Source organism: Megascapheus bottae, chromosome 9 (genome assembly GCF_031878675.1).
Source record: "Megascapheus bottae isolate mThoBot1 chromosome 9, mThoBot2.hap1, whole genome shotgun sequence".
NCBI classification, from domain to species: Eukaryota; Metazoa; Chordata; class Mammalia; order Rodentia; family Geomyidae; genus Megascapheus; species Megascapheus bottae.
Genome location: NC_143517.1, coordinates 35,102,111 through 35,122,287, shown reverse-complemented (window position 1 = coordinate 35,122,287; position 20,177 = coordinate 35,102,111). Strand labels below are relative to the sequence as shown.

The 20,177-nt window shown below is 33.2% G+C and overlaps 1 protein-coding gene across 1 annotated transcript in view; it reads left to right on the top strand.

Moving 5' to 3' along the window:
- Triqk (triple QxxK/R motif containing) overlaps positions 1-20,177 on the top strand; it is a 74,932-nt gene that overhangs the window by 21,298 nt on the left and 33,457 nt on the right. Inside the window, exons 4-5 of the mRNA XM_090339055.1 lie at positions 1,044-1,198; positions 13,623-13,704. Of these exons, the coding sequence (XP_090195181.1) occupies positions 1,121-1,198; positions 13,623-13,704 (160 nt within the window). The 5' untranslated portion in view covers positions 1,044-1,120. The remainder of the gene's footprint in view (positions 1-1,043; positions 1,199-13,622; positions 13,705-20,177) is intronic.

Below are 20,177 nucleotides of genomic sequence, written 5' to 3'. Positions count from 1 at the left end.
ATTTGAACTACTAGTTCATGGTAGTTATCATAGACCAATCATGGCCTACCCAGTCTATCTTCTTTTGCAAACAGAATATAGGAAATTAATTCAAGTGTATTTCCTGTTTACTGAAGTAAAACCTAGCTGAATTGTAATAATTATCTTTCTATTTGGAAAAATGGTCACTTACTAGTAATTACATTCCTTAGTTGGCCTCTCAGATTTGAAGTGTCTATTCCTTTTATGTTTGTGCAGAGTTCAGAATTTCTAAAGTAATTTCATGAGACCTAGCTAATGCAGCACCCACTTCCACCCCCAGTGTTGAGTGTTGTTGATTGGTACATACAAGGCAGCTTTTTGTCTATTCTGGGCAGTATAAATTTAATGTGTTGTTTTCAAGTATGTCATGTGTCCAGATGCCACAACAATCTGTGCATTGAAAAGGCATTGAAAAGAAAGTAAGTAAAATATTTGTGGGTATTTTTTGGAGGGGGCTCACAAGATTTGCAATACAATTGTTTTTGTAATAACTTATTCTACTAGGTTTACAGAAAAAACAAGAGCATTGTTTTCTTAGGACACTTAGAAACAGTTTATCATGCACATTTTTAACTCTCTACCCTTACCACCTACTCTATACCTCCTTCTTTCCATTACTTATTTCTGTTATGACAGTGCTATATGTCTAACACAATATTTTGCTAGGTATGACCCCATGACTACTTGAGTACTCAGGAAATTGGTGCGTGTTGAAAATGCTACCATCTTGACTACTTCCCAATTTTACTACTATTCTAAAGGGTGAAGCCTTGGACTTTGAATTTTACTGTCATTCTGGTAAAAAAAATCAAAAAGCAAAACAAAGCATTGATACATTCTCTTTCTGGGCTGGTTTATTCCTCCATCTAAGCTGTCTCAAAATTCTAAAAAGTTAAATATCAAATATCATTTTTTCTAGTTGCTCCCTGAGGAACTTTCCTTTAGAACTTTGCTAGGTTTTGTTCCCTTATTCTTTATTTTCTTAGTCTATTAATTATCTTCAACCATCTCTTACTTTCTAGTCTTATCTAAAAGTACTGATTTATTTATCATACTGCATTTGATGGCTTCCTGTTGTATTTTGGAATAGCCTGTCAGCATGAGAAAACAAAAACAAAAACAAAAAACAAGACAACAGTTCATTAAAAACTCCCACAGTGGACTTCTGCTGCCCAAGGTAAGCTTTGCTATCTACCACAGAGGGAGAAAGCTCTCTTGAACCCTCCTGAAGCTTAATAGCTATTTCCAACCCCATTTCTCAAAAGCTAGCCTTCAGAAGGATTACATGTGAACATGTTAAAAAGAAAAGGAGCAGTTCTCAAACATTCATCTGGTAAGTCTAAAAACAAAACAAGACTGGAGATTTGTGATGTAAATCACTGGGATATGATTTGTTAGGGCACTGATAGGGCTCAGCCATTTGTATTTTAGTGAGCATTCCAGAAAAGTATGATGATGGTAAGAAATGGCCACATTTTCACAAATCTAGACTGGACCTACTTGCCCCTAGTGAACAGGTATTCTTAATTATACTCTTGAGATATGAGACTTTCTTCTGAGGTGTTAAGTTACAGCCAGATGATCTTTCCCAAAGCCACTGGAGATTTCTCTATTTACCCTGTCAAATATCTCCTGTGAGGTCTTAGCATTCAAAGGAATTTTGAGATAAAGCTTGTTCACGATACTATAAATTTCTGTTTCCTTTACTCACTTTCTGATCTAACTTATTTGGACATATGTCCTTCTGTTAACATTTATGCCCTATATGGTGCTGTGATTTGCATTTTTCATAAAATCTGTTGATATTCCTTCCCTTTTATACACTCTGTCCATCCACAACTACTTCATTTTTATCTTTTAACTTTAACTTGATTTTTGTAATAGATTACATTTCCCTGAAGTTTTCTTAAGGAGATTATTCTTTTTTTTAATTTTTAGTTTTAGTTTTGGTTGTGGGGCTTGACTCTGGACTCTGTGCTCTTCTGCTCAAGGCTAGCACTCTACCACTTGAGCCACAGAGCCACTTCCAGTTTTCTGGTGGTTAATTAGAGAGAAGAGTCTCATGAACTTTCGTGCTCGATCTGGCTTTGAGCTGTGATCCTTATCTCAGCCTCCTGAGTAGCTAGTAGTTTTATGCATACCTATTGTTTATATAGGAACTCGAGTAGCAAATACAGAGAAGCCACATTTTGAAAGATGGAATTGACAAGCTTTATTAAAAAGCTAGGGACTGCAGGTAGACTAGAATCCCAAAGAAACTGCATCCCTAGTGCAGTTATTACAAATCTTATGAAGGCAAAAGCCAGGTAGATGTCATATAGTATTATGGTCTGGGAACAAGCAAAGCTGGTTCTACTGAAGCGAGCTATCATACAGGGAGAAGAATCAAGGACAACCAAGACTAAGTATTCTCTGGAGCAAAACACCTTCCTGGAGCTAAGCAACTCATGACACACCTGCAATTCAAGGAATATTACCTCCGTAGTGTTTAACAACCCATAATGAGAAAGTTCTATAGCACTTCTAGAATTCTTGGAACTGGAAGAAAATCCCCCATCATGTATAAAAATGCCAAACTGATGATGAGGACAAGGTGTCCTTACTTAGATGCAGTATCCATATTTCACTATGTATCGAGACTGTTTATTTCCATATGCTATGTCTAGTGCATTTAATTTTCCATATGCTGCTTCTAGAACATTTACTTTTCTCAGTTGTATTTACGAGTGAAAACCTCTACCAAGGACTCACAGCTGTGATCCTAGGTACAAGGAGTCAGAGAATGAGAAGATTATGATTGATGACCAACTCTGGAAGAAAAATTTGTGAGACCATGTCTCAACCCATAGGTGGGCCAGTGGAATTCATCAGCTATCCTGAAGTATATAGGAGGGTGAGAACAGGGTCTCGTTTCCAGATCAGCCCAGACAGAAAAAAGCTTACATGATTCAATTTCAACAAGGTGAAGCTGGGCACATTGGCTCTATTATCCAAATAATGAGTGGAAGCTTAAAATAGGCAGATTGAGGTCCTGGGTAGAAAATGAGAACCTATCCCCAAAATAACTAGAGAAAAATGGGGTTGGAAAATATTTTATTGGTAGACTATCTACCTAGCAAATGTGAACTCCTGAGTTCAGACACTTTGTACTGCAAAACAAACAAAAATCCAAAATAACTAGGATATATTAAGCAAAAAATTCTGGTATTCCTCTGAACTACCATTTCTTCTATTCTCTTTCCTACTGTTTTCTGTGAACATCTGTTCTCAGTTTTTCTAAATCAGTCTTTCTGTACAAGCCTGAATGTGGTTTTGGATATTGTGTGTGTGTGTGTGTGTGTGTGTGTGTGTGTGTGTGTGTGTTAAAGCCACTGCTGCTTCCTTATTCTATTCTATGATTGGTTCATAACTGTGCTCTGTATTCTATTCCTTCCTATTTACTTGGGAGTACTGATTGATTTATGTTTTCAACCTTTTAAATCCTATTATTGTCCTCCTCTTCCTTTTTTTTTCTTTTCAAATCAGTTCCTTTTAGCTATTATTTGGATTGACTCTAATTTCTGACTTTATTCAGAAATAAGCCAAGCCTCAAGACTAAGAATGGCATAACAAACAAACAAACAAAAACAAGAAAACACCCCCGCATTTCCAGTGCCTTTCTATTTCCTAACATCATGCTCCTCCTTTTTACTTATTTTGTAATAGACATTTTCTATTTTCTCACCTTTTTCTCATTCTTTAGACTGTAGGAAGTAGGCTTTCAAGGTGTGTAAATGCCAAGGAAAGAGCAGATATCACCCCCATCAAATGGAACTGATGAGTACCCACTTAATTTTGATCCAAAGAAGCCTTCCTTTTTTTCACTCGGTATGTTTTGAGATACATTCTAGATAATGCCCCCCCTTGGGGAAAAGTAAGGCACTGTGAATAAACAGCAGTCTATTAAGGTCTTCCATTGATCAACATTAGAACTGTTTTCCAGCTTTGCTATTATGAATAAAGCAACTGTGATCATTCTTGTACAAAATTTTTTGGGGACCATATGTATTGATACCCCTAAATTAGCAGTGGAATTACCAGTATCTGTCATGGTGAGGAGCTGCCATTGTATTTTCTAAAGTGGTTGTGTGATTTTATACTTTCAACCCTTATGGCTCCTCACACCATCTGTGATACCTTGTACATGAGATCTTTGTTATCTGAAACATTCCAGTGGGTATGTAGTGTTATCTTTGTTCTATTTTAATGTAAATATTGTACATTTTTACCAATGGTGGTAAGAATTTTTTAAATGTGCACACTTGTCTTTGTGTATTATCCTTGATTTTTAATTCAAAGCTATTCCACCCTTTTTGAAAAAATGTACATTGTTGAGTAGCTCTTTATATATTTTAGATGCGATTTTTGTCACATATATTTATTCTAAATATTTCCTGACTATAACATATATTTTACTGGTCTATTTGATGAGTAAAAATTAATTTATATTCAGCATATATCATCCTTTTCAGTCTTATTTTGTTTCTATTCTAAGAAATATTTTGGTCTGCAAGGCTATAAGTAGAATTTCTTTTCTTCCCTAGATGTTTTATTGTTTTCTTTTTAAAATTTTTTTTCAATATTTTTTTGTGATTGATAGAAGGGTTACATTATATTCACCAGATAGAAGGTGCATAACTTAACAAACATTGATACCCTTTCTCATGACATGGTTCCCATTTCCCTCCCCTCCTCCCCCACTTTTGTTGAGGTCGATGATTGTTTCATAGCTAAGCTCTCTAGCTCATCCTATATCCTCCTCAGCAAGGTCTGATAATTACTCATTGGAGGTCACTATAAGATGCATTATTAAAAGACAGGTTCCACAGTAGGATGGATTGAAAGGACATTTAAAGCAAATTGAAAGCCATAAGTGAATTCATGAAAATTTGATGTTACTTGTTGGTATCATTGAACTAAATGCTGAATTTGATAGTACACTAGAATGTGATTAGGCAACAAATGATAATCTCAGATCATTACTAAGAATTTTTTTCATTTTTAATCTAGCAAATATATCATATCTGGGTGATTGAGTACATTAGTTACATAACAATTTTGAAATTTTCATAGTCTGGAAAGAACGTAGGCATCAAGAAGATCAAGAACAAATATTACTTTGTTCAGCATTCTGTCTTGAACATTTCTCATGAAGTTATCATTTTCATGACTGGTTCTCATTTTGATTAAGCCTTCCCAAATATCTTTTCTTCCTAATAATAACTTACTACTGAACTAAGAACTTTCTTAGGTGAGGATGTTTCTTTAGCCTTAAAGACTGTGATAATTATTTTTATTTTTCCATGGTCATGGGTTGACTCTTTTAATAACCTCTGTTTTGATATGTGTTGAAATGTCACAATCTGGGTTTAATGCTTTTTCTGGAAGCAGAGACATATGTGAAGGCTTTGGTTTGAGAGTCTTATTTCTTTACTTGTTCTTTCTAGATTTCATAAAAAGGTATAAATGAACAATAAAATGACTTGGTTGGAATGTGATTGAGTATAAGCTGATCTTTTTTTTATAGGTCATGTAAGATGCTGAAAAATACATGGGGTCAAAAACAGGTGATATTGGATAAAAATAGATGTGAAAATACTACTGTTGCAATTCCGGGTAGAAAACATACTAAAAGCAGAACATGCTGTTTTCCAGAGTTCTAGAGTGCAAAATTTAATGAATTTTTCAATATGCAATTTAACTATTAAATGAAATTAGCATCTTTTCTTCTTAAATATGTGTTATTAAGTTTCAAGATTGTTAAAAATTTCTCTGATGATTTAATCTAAAATCATTCCTACAGCAAAGTTCATAAATAATAAATACTATCTCATTAATCCATATTTTAGTTTAGCTGGGTCTCAGATCAAGTTACGTCCTCAGAGAATGCAGTGTTCTTTATAAAAGAAGGTGATGAGATATACTCTCTAAGGGATTAAATTGTGAAAACAATCAAGGTATTGTACATGCTAATATAAATCTGTTATTCCCTTTCCGCATCCATCACAGCACATTTTAAATTGTGGCTGATTTTGTATGCAAATAGCTGTCTTATTAGAAGTCGTGGCTGTATGTGCTAATGTCTCCCTGGATTTCTTGAGAGTTTGCTATCTAACCATCAAAACAATAGAAATGAGAGATGATTACTGTAATGCTTTGAAGAACAAAGAAAAGTCAGAACATTTTAGGTTTTAGATGACTGAAACAGTCACAATTTATACTTCTTTAAATAAGCTACAATATTATCAAAGTATTTATTAGTAAAGTAAAACATTCTTTTACCTTCTTGAATTGGCTATAGCGAACAGAATATGTCATTTCACAGTATGTTTTCATCAGGCACTTTTTTGGTTTCATTTAGTTAAATGCTTTTGGGGGATTATTTTATTTTACTTAAATAGTAGAATGTAATGACTTGAAAAGATTTAAAGTCATATTTTTGAAATTTTAATCATTAGCAAATACTAAAATGAGTAAGTACAAATGTTAAAAGCCATTCCCTCTTTTATCTATCTCCTGTTTCTGAGAAATTCTTTAATGAATTTATATTTTTAAAACATATCATTTATAAAAAGCCTTATATTTATATTTTTCACTTTTTAAAGTTTTATAATGTAATGCACATTTACAAATAAGTAATTCTCAATTTCCTTTCCATGAAAGGCCCTTTCATTTTATTTGCTACAGGTAAATAAAATATTAAGAATTATTTAAGTATTTAATTTAAAATATTTCATATTTAAATAAAATGTTCACCTCCAAAGTGTTATAAGTATTGGTATGTTAGTGTAAATGGTCAGGAAGGAGTCTTGGAAGTATAACATTTAGCCATTTTAGCAGAAATCTTTATGAATTTTCTCCTTATGAATTTAAGCATACTGTATAAAGGCAAACTGTGTTGAAGAGGGGATATTATTTTTTCCATATACTTTATTGTAATTAATAAAAGGGTTACATTATATTCACCAGATAGAAGGTGCATTAGTTTACAAACATTGATACCCTTTCTCATGTTCGGTCTCCATTTCCCTCCCTGCACCCCACTCCTCATCTTGTTTTCCCCCCTTCCGTATCCTATTTCAAGTAACCAAATATGCATATATACAATATATCAGATAACAGAGTAAAACACTGTAACAATATGAGATAACCAAGGGACAGCAAAAGAGATGAGGGATAACATAGTACATTAAGGAAAACAATCACTCATTATATGGCTTTTGTTTCTTTATCCTGGAGGTCCTTTCATTTAGCCTCATCCTATATGGCCTTATGTATCTAGGTTTTGTTCCATTGTATGTAAATCTCTGCTAAGAGAGCCCAAGGTTTCTACTGATTATGACATATGAGGGGAAACCATTGAACCTATGTTCCTTTGAGTCTGGCTTACTTCACTTAATATGATTTTTTCTGTCTTTCCATTTCCTTACAAATGGGGTGATGTTGTTCTTTCTGACAGCAGCATAGAAGTCCATTGTGTATAAATACCACATCTTGTTGATCCACTCATCAACTGAGGGACATCTGGGTTGGGTCCATATCTTTGCTATAGTAAATAGTGCTGCAATGAACATCGTTGTGCTAGTGGATTTAGTATGCCCTTGTTTCTGGACGATTGGGAACTGCCAAGTCGTTTGAGGAATTGCCATACTGCTTTCCATAGTGATTGAATGAGTTTGCACTCCCACCAACAATGTAGTAGTGATCCCTCCTGGCTGCACCCTCTCCAGCATCTGTTGTTATTAGATTTCTTGATCCTGGCCATTCTAACTGGTGTGAGGTGGAATCTTAGAGTTGTTTTGATTTGCATTTCTTTTATAGCCAGAGATGTGGAACATTTCTTCATATGTCTATAGGCCATTCTTATTTCTTCTTCAGAGAAGACTCTGTTTAAGTCTTTGGCCCAGAAGAGGGCATATTATTTTGTACTTTTGTTCATTTTAAACTAATTTCCCTCCTAAAATAGGATATCTTTTCTAATTTTATGCAATTCAGGTGAAAGTATTGATTCGCCTTAATAATTAGTAAATGCAAATGCTATGCAAATGGTTGCTATATAAATCAAATTTATATCTATTGACATTATTTATGACACTATCTTTACAGAATTATGTTTAAATTTTTTAATAAGAAAGACTACAGAACTAATGGGTATCTTAACTGTTTTATAAAATTTTAAAAATGAGTTATCTTAGATGTAGTAATACCAATGTATAATAGAGATGAAGATTTTGATCTTCTGTCATCTATAGGCATTTTATATTCCTAGATATTTGTAGCACTATAAATCTGAAGGCTATTATGGAAAGAAAAATAACTTTTAGCTAAACTTGTGGTATGGCTAATTTGAGGAATCCTTTCACTTGTTAGATATGATCCTGTTCAGTTACGCCTATGTGAATATGTAGAAGTAAACAATATATTTTTCCTGAACAGATTTCAAATGTACTTGGCATTTGAGAACCTTCTTAATATCACTAAGGATACTGTAACATAACTGAATCAGTTTATATGGAAGCTGTGAAAAATGTACACTGGCTCAAGCGTTACAGAATTATTTTCTCACTGTACAGTAATTTGAAAGAGAAAAAGTTTAGTTGGAAAGTCCCATCTAGGCACTCAGTGAAGATCCAGGACATCTTAGTGTCCCCAGCTTCATTTCCATAGCAAGGCAACCTTGAGGCCATGTCTCTTAAAGCCCGATGAAGGTGTATACATGCAAAGTTGCTATAAGTTCTAAACAGCAAACTGTAACTTACTCATATTGGCTGAACCAATAGCTAGCAATGAAAGAACTGGGGAAAGGTCATCAGATACATTCAAGACAAAAAGGAAAAAAGATATTCTAATTAACAATGCTTTTCTGCATTCTTGGTAATTAGAACCTCCCCTTCTTCCTCTTCTTGCTCCTCCTCCTCCTTCCCCTTTTCCTCCTCCTTCTTCTTCTTCCTCTTCTTCCTCTTCTTCTCACTTCTCCTTCTTCTGATTATTATTATTACTATCTTTAAGTAGTTGTACAAATGATTTATCATTTAACAAAGCAATTTATGAATGTAATGCATCCTGAAATGCGTCACTTCTCTCAACATTCCCACCTATCCCTTTCCTTGCTCTTCATAATTTTGTCAGATACAAACTGAGTAATGAAATGAATTATATTGATGCTGTATTTGTTAAGACTTGTTTTATGGCCTAAAATGTATTGTGTTTTGTTGAAAGCTGTCTGGCCTACTGTGAAGTATGCACATTCCACAGCTTTTAGTTGGAATATTCCATAGATGTCCATAAATCTATTTAATTGATGGTGCAACTTAATTCTGATTGTTCTGTGTTAATTTCATTGTCAAATAAATCAATGATAAATTAACAGATAGATCAGTGATTTATTGGATTTATCAGGATCTGTTTCTTTATGTCAATAGTGTTCGCTTTGTTAAATTGGATGCACTGGTATTTGGCAAAAGTACACTTGTCACATTTTATGTTCCAAATGAATTCTCCCCTTTATTAATATATAGATACCTTCACCATCTCATCTAACTAATTTGGGCTTGAAATCTACTTAGATAGTAATGTAGCTACTCTTACTTACTTTTGGATTCAAACTGCTTAGTTTATAATTTTTTTTCTTTGTATGTGTCTGTCTTTGAAGTATGTTTCTTACAATCAAGAGGGAGTTCAATCTAGTTTATTTAATCTAGTTAGATAGTCTGCATCTTTTAATTATAGAATGAAGGCCATATATACTTAGGATTATTACTGATATTTCCTGATTTCCTCAAATTTTGTTTAATTTTTTGATAGATTTGAGTAGTCTACTTTTTTCTTTCTCCTTTTATCTTAGGAGTTTTCATATTAAAGGAGTTGAACTAGTTGATTGTTTTCTAAATCTCATGTACTCACTTAATTTCATGTAATTTATTGTTTGTGACTATTTTTGTTGTCTCTATGTAGTATTCTTTAAGAATATTCTGTAGTTGTTTAACCAATGTACATTAAAATGAATGAGTTTGTAGAACAAATTCTGCAAGTTCAAAATTTATAACTTTACATTTAATGAATCATTTTTTTCCAACTAGGACAGTATACACTTTCATTGTTCTTTTAAAAAATATTTATATTAATTATATTTAAAATCTTATATAAAAATATAAAGGTTGCAAATATTCATAGTATACTATGATTCATACATATGTTTCATTATTAAATTAGGTTAAACCTAAAAAAAAGAATCTCCTGTAGTATTGATGCAGGGGTCATGAATTTCCTTGTTTTCTAAGCCTTTATTTTCCCATTGATTGTAAAGTCTAACCTTGCTGGATATAATTATCATGGTGGTAAAGTGTTTACACTTAGGGTTTGAAATAGAACATTTCATGCTCGCCTGGCTTTGGTGAATTTTTCTGAGTGGTTTGGTGTCATTCTGATGATCTTACCTTTATGAGTAAATACGTTTTGCTTATAGCTTTCCATATTCTTTCTGTACGCTGTATTCTTGCACTTTGAATTCTTACATCTTTAACTTGAACCTATAGAGTATCTTCTGTATACGTATTTGAGATTCTGAATAGGTCCTGTACTTTAAGATGCATATCTTAACCTCAATCTCAGAAATTTCAGCCATAGTCTCACTTAATAGATTTTTCTATGCCTTTATTAGGGAAGTTGCTCGGGCCTTAGCCTTTTTTGTTGTTGTTGTTATGTTCACAGTCCATGAAAGTGATCAATCTTGCCATTTTTTCCTTATTGCTATCTTAATGAATGTAATATTTCCTTAAACTTGCCTTTCTTTAATAGTGACACTTTCTTTTGATATGGACCCAGTTGATTTTTTTACCTGTATTTGTGTGTGTGCTTTCTTTCCTTTTCTCTTTTCGTATTTGGGATCAAATCAAGATTGTTGCCTTTGTATTGCAAGGGCAAATACATCCCAGCTGTTTATTTACTTTGTTAAGGTCTTCTTAATTGAGTTTTTGATTTCCACACTGATTTTCAGGTGACTGCTCACAGACAGTAGAGAGAAGCCTTTGGATTTGGAAAAAGGAATATGCAGGGTCATCCTCTCCGTGCATGATATGTTTGACTAAAAGGCCTTTCCTTAGATGATTTCCCTCCAGGATACTAGTAAGCATGCTAGAAGTGTAGGAGTTTCTTCCAGTGGCACTACTATATGTAAAAGATGAAAATCTAGTTTTGCAGTGTCAGCTTCTGTGCATTTGGGGATTCCTAAAGCTTTTCCATTTTAGCCGGGCGCCATTGCTCATGCTTGTAATCCTAGCTACTCAGGAAGCTGAGATCTGAGGACCAAAGTTCAAAGCCAGCCTGAGCACAAAAGGTGTCAAGACAAAACTCTTATTTTGAATTAACCTCTAGGAAATGGGGAGTGGGGCTTGGTTCAAGGGTAGGGAGGTAGCCTTGAGCTGTAGAGCTGAGGGACATTGCCCAATCTCAGAGGTAGGGTGGTAACCTTGAGCTAAAGAGCTCAGGGACAGCACCCAGGAGGAGTTCAAGCCCCATGACCCACAAAAAACAAAAACAAAAGGAAACAAACAAAAAAACCTATATGAGGGGAGGCGGTAGGGAAAGGGAAATGGGGACAAAAACATAAGAAAGGATATCATTGTGTGAGAAGTAATGCACCCTCTATGTGGCGAATATAACTGTAATCCCTCTATGCACTGAAATAAAAAAATTATAAAAAAAACTTCTCCATTTTACTTTCAGTCCTGCTGGTATGTGTGTGCATATGTGTGTGTGTGTGTGTGTGTGTGTGTGTGTGTGTGTGTGCACGTGTGCATTTCCACCTTTGTAACCATATTGTTTATTTCTCCATTATGGCCTGTTGTTTCTTTTATAAATGTAAAATTCAATACCTATAAATTTCATGTGTTCTCTAACTGTCCAGTGTTTATAGTTGCCTTCCTGAGCTTTTCCACACTTTCCAGCTCTTCCTATACTCATATGCCTGATTGTATTATTTGCAATCACACAAGTGGCTGCAGTGTCTTTAATATACCATGGTCTCAGGACCATTACATTTTCTCTTTTTTCTCACATATACACTCCTAATGTTCAGTTCCTTGTAAGTAACTCTGACTAGGTTTCTCTTTAACAAATATTCTGATGACATCATCTATGTTTCCAAAATGCAAAATCTGGTAGATATCCTGCAGTTTTCATTAAGATGGAATTCTTCCTTGGGACCAGTAGCTCACGCCTGTAATCCTAGATACTCAGGAGGCTGAGAACTGCAGATTGTGGCTCAAAGTCAACGTAGGCAGGAAAACTTGTGAGAATCTTATCTCTAACCAGAATGGCCAGAAGTGGAGCTCAAGTGGTAGAATGCTATTTTCAAGCGAAGAACATGGCAACAGCATCTGGACCTGAGTTTCAGCCCTAGGCCCAGCACAAACAAACAAACAAACAGACAAACACCTCTGCAGCCCTTCATGTTATTCATTATTTACCTCAACTGTGCCTTCTATGATATGGTTCTTCCTGCATTAATACTTTCACCATTCCTTTCACACTCCTTTGTAGGTGGCTTCTTAATAGTTAAACCTCGTGACATTATTTTCTACATATGTGTCCATGTTTTCTGGAGTTCTATGCATGAACTGGCTAGATGTGAACATCAAATAAGTAGGCTTGAAAACACCTGTAAAATTTCTGACATGATTAATGGCTGGCACTATCAATATTTCTGGATTTCACCTGATCTCTGTCTGTGCTTCACTATTATTCTCCTTTTGCCTTTCCCATGATACCCACCTCTTATGGCAGCTATGCATCTGTGTTATTTTAGGTTCATGGAGGCATAGGAAATTGTTAGGTATCTGTAGCTTGCCATCTTCCTAGTAGGTCTTTGCATGGGAACTTTAATACTCAGGTTTGAAAATGATTCATATCACTTCCATTCTGATTCCTTTGACAGGAACTCAATCATGTATTTGAATTGGAGTTATAAAATACAGTCCATTGAGAAAATGAGCATATGGATTTCATGAGCAAGTTATAGTTTGTGTTGAAATATTTAAATTCAAACTAATTAAATTTGAAAAAATTGCTGAATATTGAAGACATCAGTTAATATAATGAGAATATTAATGAATACTAATGTATTTTATGGTTTATATTGAGGGGCAGAATTGCTTGCATACAAATATAATGTTTTTAAAAACAAAACTCAAATTATCTGAAAACTCAAACTTCCTTTTTTGTGCAGTATAATAGTAATTGGAAAGAAACATGGCAGAAGAGCATTTTTACAACCCCAACTCTAAATAAATTGTACTTGCTTTTCACTTTTATTGATGTGTTCTCTAATAATAAGATTTAATTGAATATGGAATATTGAAATGATTAAAGAATCTAATTGCCAGTAATGTAACCTTGATAATGAATTTGAAAGATTTCTGTTTTCTTTATGGATAGCTAATCAGTGTAAGTGAAGGCATTTTTAACCATTGTTTTAAAAATGAATTTTAAAGAACAGTGATTCCTGAAGTTTACAGATAGTCTTTTTTAAGGGACTTCAATATAATTGTTTTCTTTCTTTTCAGCAGGCATTTTGGAGATCAAAGATGGGTAGGAAAGATGCTTCCACTATGAAACTTCCTGTTGATCAGTACAGAAAGCAAATTGGTAAGCAATGAATTCCCTTTGATAGACTCCTGTGAATGAAGATAAAGGCAAAAGCAATTATACATGATAATAAGAAAATAATTTTCTATAATTAACATGAAATATAAAAATGAAGGACTCTAGTTTCCTTACCAATAAATACTTACCAGTCTATGCACTTCATATACATATAAGCTTTCAAGTTTTATAACGTTATTACTTCAATCAAACCAAAATAAAATTTGTAAGTTCTCGAAGCTAGATGCTCTAGACAGCATTTTAAAATGTTATATCCTAAAGCATTACTTTTATCCATGTTAGTACTTTTAGTTTTGTTACTAATTTAATGACAATATTGTCATTACCTCCCAATTCTGTTAAAATATGATGGGAAAAATGTCATTTTCTCTGTAGAACTGAGCTTAGAAAGAAGAGAACTTGGGTTCATAAGTGAATGCTTAATCCAGGATGGGATTAAGATTCTCAGGTTTTCTTGAAGAAGGATTCCTAGAGAAAATGGCGTTTCTATCAGCACAGAAAGCGGACGCAAGTTTATATCTGTTTTATGCTGAACTCTAAATGTTGTTTTTCTTTTTAAGTACACAATGGTTATTTGCAAAAAGTTAATACTAGATAAGAAAGACCCTCAAGTTTTAGAGCATCAGTATCCACCAATGTATTCTTTAATGGAAATATAGTCAATAGTAAGTTAGTAAAAAGTAAAAAGGCAAATTTCTTTCTACAACCAATCTCTTTCTCTTTTTAAGCTCCCATTTATCTCTACCTAATCCCATTTTAAGTATTCTTAAAATATCTTTTCCATTATTTACATCGACTATAATTTCTTTCATGATTATTTTTAGATACTTATGTATAAGTTATTTTCATTAGATTAAATTTAGCTTTATTTTTTCTGTTGTTGATGTTGTACATGGGATTATCTATTAGTTTATTTTTCAGGAAATTAATTGTCAGGTTAAACTAATGTAACTGTAAGTGAATTTTTTGTAAGTTTTTTAACTCCCTGCCTCTTTACATTTACTAGGTTTTTAATTCATTTATTTGAATTATATTTTATTATCAGGGTGATATACAGAGGGTTTACATTTACATTTATCAGGTAGTAGGTTTATTGCTTCTTGAACATTGATACCCCTTCCTAAGTTTTTCCTCCCACTTTCCCTTCCCCTCTCCCTCTTAATCATCTTGTTTTACCTCTTCCCTTCCCTATTTCAAATAAACAAATATATATATATATATACACACACAAAGGCACATACAGTAACAACATGAGATAAACCATAAGTTGAAACAAAGAGAAAAGAAATAACTTCACATAGTACATTAAGAACAACGGTCCAGAAGTATCTACATACCATATCAGGTTATTTTGAACACAGACTATAACCTCCAGATTCACATACCTTTTATTATTCTTATCTAATTGCTATATCTATATCTACTTCATTGAGGTGGTGTGAATGGTCTGCCTTGCTTTGTTCATGATAACATAGGAAAAGCTTTCAGTGTTTTCAACATTAGGTGTGGTACTAGGTATTAGTTTGTCTTATTTGTGCTTTCTTGGGTTCTTCTACACCTCATTTGTTCAATGCTTTTAATCATATAAATGTGTGGAACTTTGTCAAATACTTCTGCATCTATCAAGATGAGCATGTACTTTGTAGCACTTATTCTGTTTGTGTATTAATCATAACAACTGCTGTGCATATATTAAAGTATCCTTAAATTCAAGGGATGATACTATTGGTTCCCTTTGAATTACCTTTTCAACGTGACTTTGCATTAAGTTTGCTATTTTGGTGAGGATCTTGGTACTCATTTTCAGCAGAAATAGCTGGTTAATTTCTTTTTTTCTTGTACCTTTATCTTTTATTTGAATCATGAAGTAAAATTGGTAATATCCCATCTTTAATTTGGTTGTAAAAATTTTTTATAAATATTGGTATTAGCTGGGTACCAGTGGCACACTCCTGTAATCCTAGCTACTCAGGAGGCTGAGACCTGAGGACCAAGGATCAAAGCCAACCCTGGCACGGAAGTCCATGAAACTCTTATCTCCAATGTACAGGAAAACCAGAAGTGGGGCTGTGGCTGAAGGGGTAGGGCAGTAGCTTTGAGTTGAAGAGCTCAGGGACAGTGCCCAGGCCCAGAGTTCAAGCCCCACGACCGATAAAAAAAAGGTATTGGTATTATTTTTTCTTTCTAAAATATTGGTGAAATTTATCTGTAAAGGCATCTGATATAGGAAAATTTTTGGGAGAGAAGTTTGTGGTTATTTGATCCAGTTTCCTTATTTATGTATTCTACCTATTCTTACTCTGGGTAGATTACATTTTTCAAGAAATAAAACAATTTCTCCTACATTATCAGCCAGTTGGTATGTTTGATTAATAACAGTCTATTAGGATCCTTGTAATTTTCGTGTCATCATTTGTGTTATCTCCTTTTTCATGTGCTTAGTCTAGAAATGGTTTGGCATTGTTATTTCTCAAGTGACTCACTGCCAGTTTTGTTATATTTTTGTATTCTCTATTTCTTTTATTTCTTACCCTAATCTTTATTATATTCACCCATCTATAAGTTTGGCCTTAGTTCTTTTTCTACTTCTCTGTGTTTTAGACTTAGGCTTTGACCACATGCTTATTTATTTAATGAAAACATTATTACTATAACTTGGTTTCATAATAGTATTGAATCAGTCTTTTTATTATTTTAAAAAATACTCAAGGCATCTTACTATGTAAAGAGAAGGTTTGTCTATTATATTTTTTAAACTAATGTCTATGGAACTTGGGACACAGCACAGGTGTCTAATGAGAATCTCTTGTCATTATTGCATGTCAGAGAAATCAAATGGAACGACAGAGAAAACATGATGTAGTTCCATCTATATTTCTTTTGTTTTGGGCAGTACTATAAGTACTCTACCCTTGAATTATGCCACAGTCCTTCTGCTTTTAATTTTTTTTCAGATAGAGTCTTTTCACTTTAGTCATGACTGGTCTTAGACTGTTATCTTCCTACTTCTGCTCCCAAGTATCTGAGATTAGAGTATGCACTACCACACCTCATCTCTGTAGTTCTTTACCTGTCAAGCCACCAGTTCTATCATGGGCTCTATGCTGATGATGCAATGTAATCATCATTTTCCCACTAAGGCACCACCCCCAATATTATCAACCTATGAATTCAGGGGTTATAGTTTGATAAGAATTTGGGAGGCACAAAAAGTGTTACTTAAATCTAGTTTAATTATTTTGTAGTAAAGAAGATATTTTGAGTAATTTCAATATGATTAAATTACTAAAAACTTACTTTGACACATAGCATATTATCCATTCTGGAGAATAATTGGAAAACAATGTCTACATGTTGATGCAGAGTAGAATATTCTGCATAATTCTTCTACTGATATTGGCTACAATACAATATATATTATGATTTTGAGTGCCTCTATATTAGGTTTTCTGTAGGCATAGATTCAACCCAGGAAAAATTGATGATAATATTTGAAAGGAATTATATCTGTAATGGGCATGGCCAGACTTTTTATTATATTTTGTACACAGCATGGTATGACCAGGATTCTCATAGTTCACATTATATAGGTACTACTAGTAATGTATAGATGATTTAAAGTACAAAGCAGGCTATACACAGATTATATACAAAATTATAACATTTTACAAAAAGAGTTGACCATCTATGGATTTCAGCATCTAACATGTCATTCCCTCTCTTTTATTACGATTTATATAAAATATCTTTTTCCATGCCTTCACTTTCTATCTGTGTGTCATTAAATCTAAAGTGAGTTTCTTATTGAAAGCATATATGTAAATCTTTTCCAAATTTCTTCAGGCATGCTAGCTTTTGATTAGTGAATTTTATTCACTTAAATTAACTATCAATAGAAAAGGAATTGGTATTGCCATTTTAATTGTTTCCTGTTTTGTAAGTATTTTATTCTTTTTTCAGTGTAATGGTTTTTGTAGTGATAAACTAAGAGTCCATAAATATATATATATGTACATACATATATATATATATATATATTTTTAACCAGTCCTGGGCCTTGAATTCAGGGCCTGAACACGGTCCTTGGGCTTTCACAAGGCTACAGCTCTACCATTTAAGCCAAAGGACCACTTCCAGCTTTTCCTATATATGTAGTACAGAGGAATTGACCTCAGGTCCTTGTGCATGCTAGGCAAGCACTTTTCCACTAGGCCAAATTCCCAACCCTCCTTATATTTCTTTTATCTACTATTGGTCTTCTCTTTGGATTGCACAAAGCATAATAATCTAAGTTGATAACAATTTAATATCAGTTTATATAAGCTCTTTGCTTAGTGTTTCCCACAGCTAATTTTTATGACTTTTTATTTTTATATTTTTGTGGGTAATGGTGCTTGAACTCAGCCTGGGCACTGTCCCTGAGCTCTTCAGCTCAAGGCTACAGCCCTACCTTTGAGCCAAGCCCCACTTCCCATTTTCTAGAGGTTAATTGGAGGTAAGAATCTCAGGTTCTTTTGTGCCTGGGTTGGCTCTGAACCTCGATCCTCAGATCTCAGCCTCTTGAGTAGCTAGAATTACAGGTGTGAGCCACCGTGCCTGGCTTTATATGACTTTTTATTCAGAGATTATTTTCTATGTATCAGTTTCTAATATTAAGCTTTTCTTTAGGTTATAGTATATAGTTGATTTTGATAACATTTCTTCTGTGCTTGAAAAGAATGGATTTTAAAAAGTATTCAGGTAAAATGTATCTTACATTGATTATGGTTTTCTAGTTCATTTTGTATCTGATATGTTTTAGCAGTCATTTGGCATGAAAATATGCTAAAATATCAAGTTTCTAATTTTTTAAATTGTCGTACAATTTTTGTTGCTTAACCTTTGTAAATTAATACTTAGTATATCTACTTTTTTAGTATTTACATAATAAAATCCACTTTTTCTACTACAATATCCTGTTTATAAAGTACTTATGAAGCATTATCTTAGCGTTCATTTTGCATACTGATAACTTACTTTTCATTAATATGCTGATTAGTTTTCTATTCTTCTATTTTTATCTATATCTTAATATAGCCTTTTTGGATGTAGCATAAGGATCTTTTTTTTTTTTTTTGATTGGTCATGGTACTTAAACTCTGAGCCTGGGCACTGTCCCTGAGCTCTTCAGCTAAAGGCTACCTTCTACCCCTTGAGTCACAGCACCACTTCCGGTTTTCTAGTGTTTAATTGGAGATAAGAGTCTCACAGAATTTAGTGCGCAAACTGGCTTTGAACCATGATCATCAGATCTCAGCCTCCTGAGTAGCTAGGATTACAGGTTTGAGACACTGCATCTGGCAAGAATCTTTATTTTTAAGTAAGTATATTGAATCCTAAATATTATGAATGCTTTTACTTTCTTTAATTTCATTTTTTATTGATGATGACAGTATTCACTCATTCATTTTCCTGATTATTTTGTACCATTCCTTTTAATTTTCTAATTTTTTGAATTGTCCATTCATTTAATTTTTAAATTAATTTTTAGAAGGCATTTTTATTCCATCAAAATTTTTCTGCCATATTGACTTAATGAAATGTAAGTGACAAAACTTTCGCTCATACTATTTATTTTTCTCATATTTTTCATACTTTTTATTCCTATTTGTGAAATTTAAATATTCATGTAAATATAAGTTTTGAATTTTTACATCCTTTTGTATCTCTGGTGGTGAATATTTAATAACCGTTTGCTTAAATATCAATAAAACAACTTGCATTCTCAGATAACTAAAATTCTGTGTACTATTTGTTTAACTTGTGTGTCTGTTAATCTTAATTGCCTGCCATTTCTGTTGTCTAAAAGTATTTTAATCTTTAATTTTATCAGAATATGTTTATATGCAAATTTCCTGAACTTATATATCAGTAGAAATTTTTGTTGCTTATCTTTGATTTTTATTTCTTTACATCACCAAGGATACTTTGCTTATTGGACTTTCTCAAATATTAGGAGTGATTTTTCATTTCTGCTGTTGTAGGTGTTATCTCCTTCTGTTTTATATTTTGGTACATACAAAGTAAAGTTTGTAACATTTTATACTATCTGCTATTTAACTACATCTTCTCTCCATGTATAACTTGTTGCATATGGCTTTCTTGGAAATTAATAACATAAGAGGAACTTGTTGTTTAATTTCTTAGTAACACAATGCTTAGGTTCTTTGTAGTGTATGCATTCTGACAACTTCTTCAGTCCTAGCATTGAAAAGTTATCATTTTTCAATGTCCTTTATAGCATCATTAAAACAATATTCTTGAATAATATTTTCATTTGTACATTTTTATGGATTAGTTTACCAGCTTTTCTCTATAGGACATTAGTCTCTAAACAATTTTTTTTGTTGGTTGTGGGGCTTGAATTCTGGGCTTAGGAATTGTCTTTTTTTTTCTTTTACAATTATTCATCATGA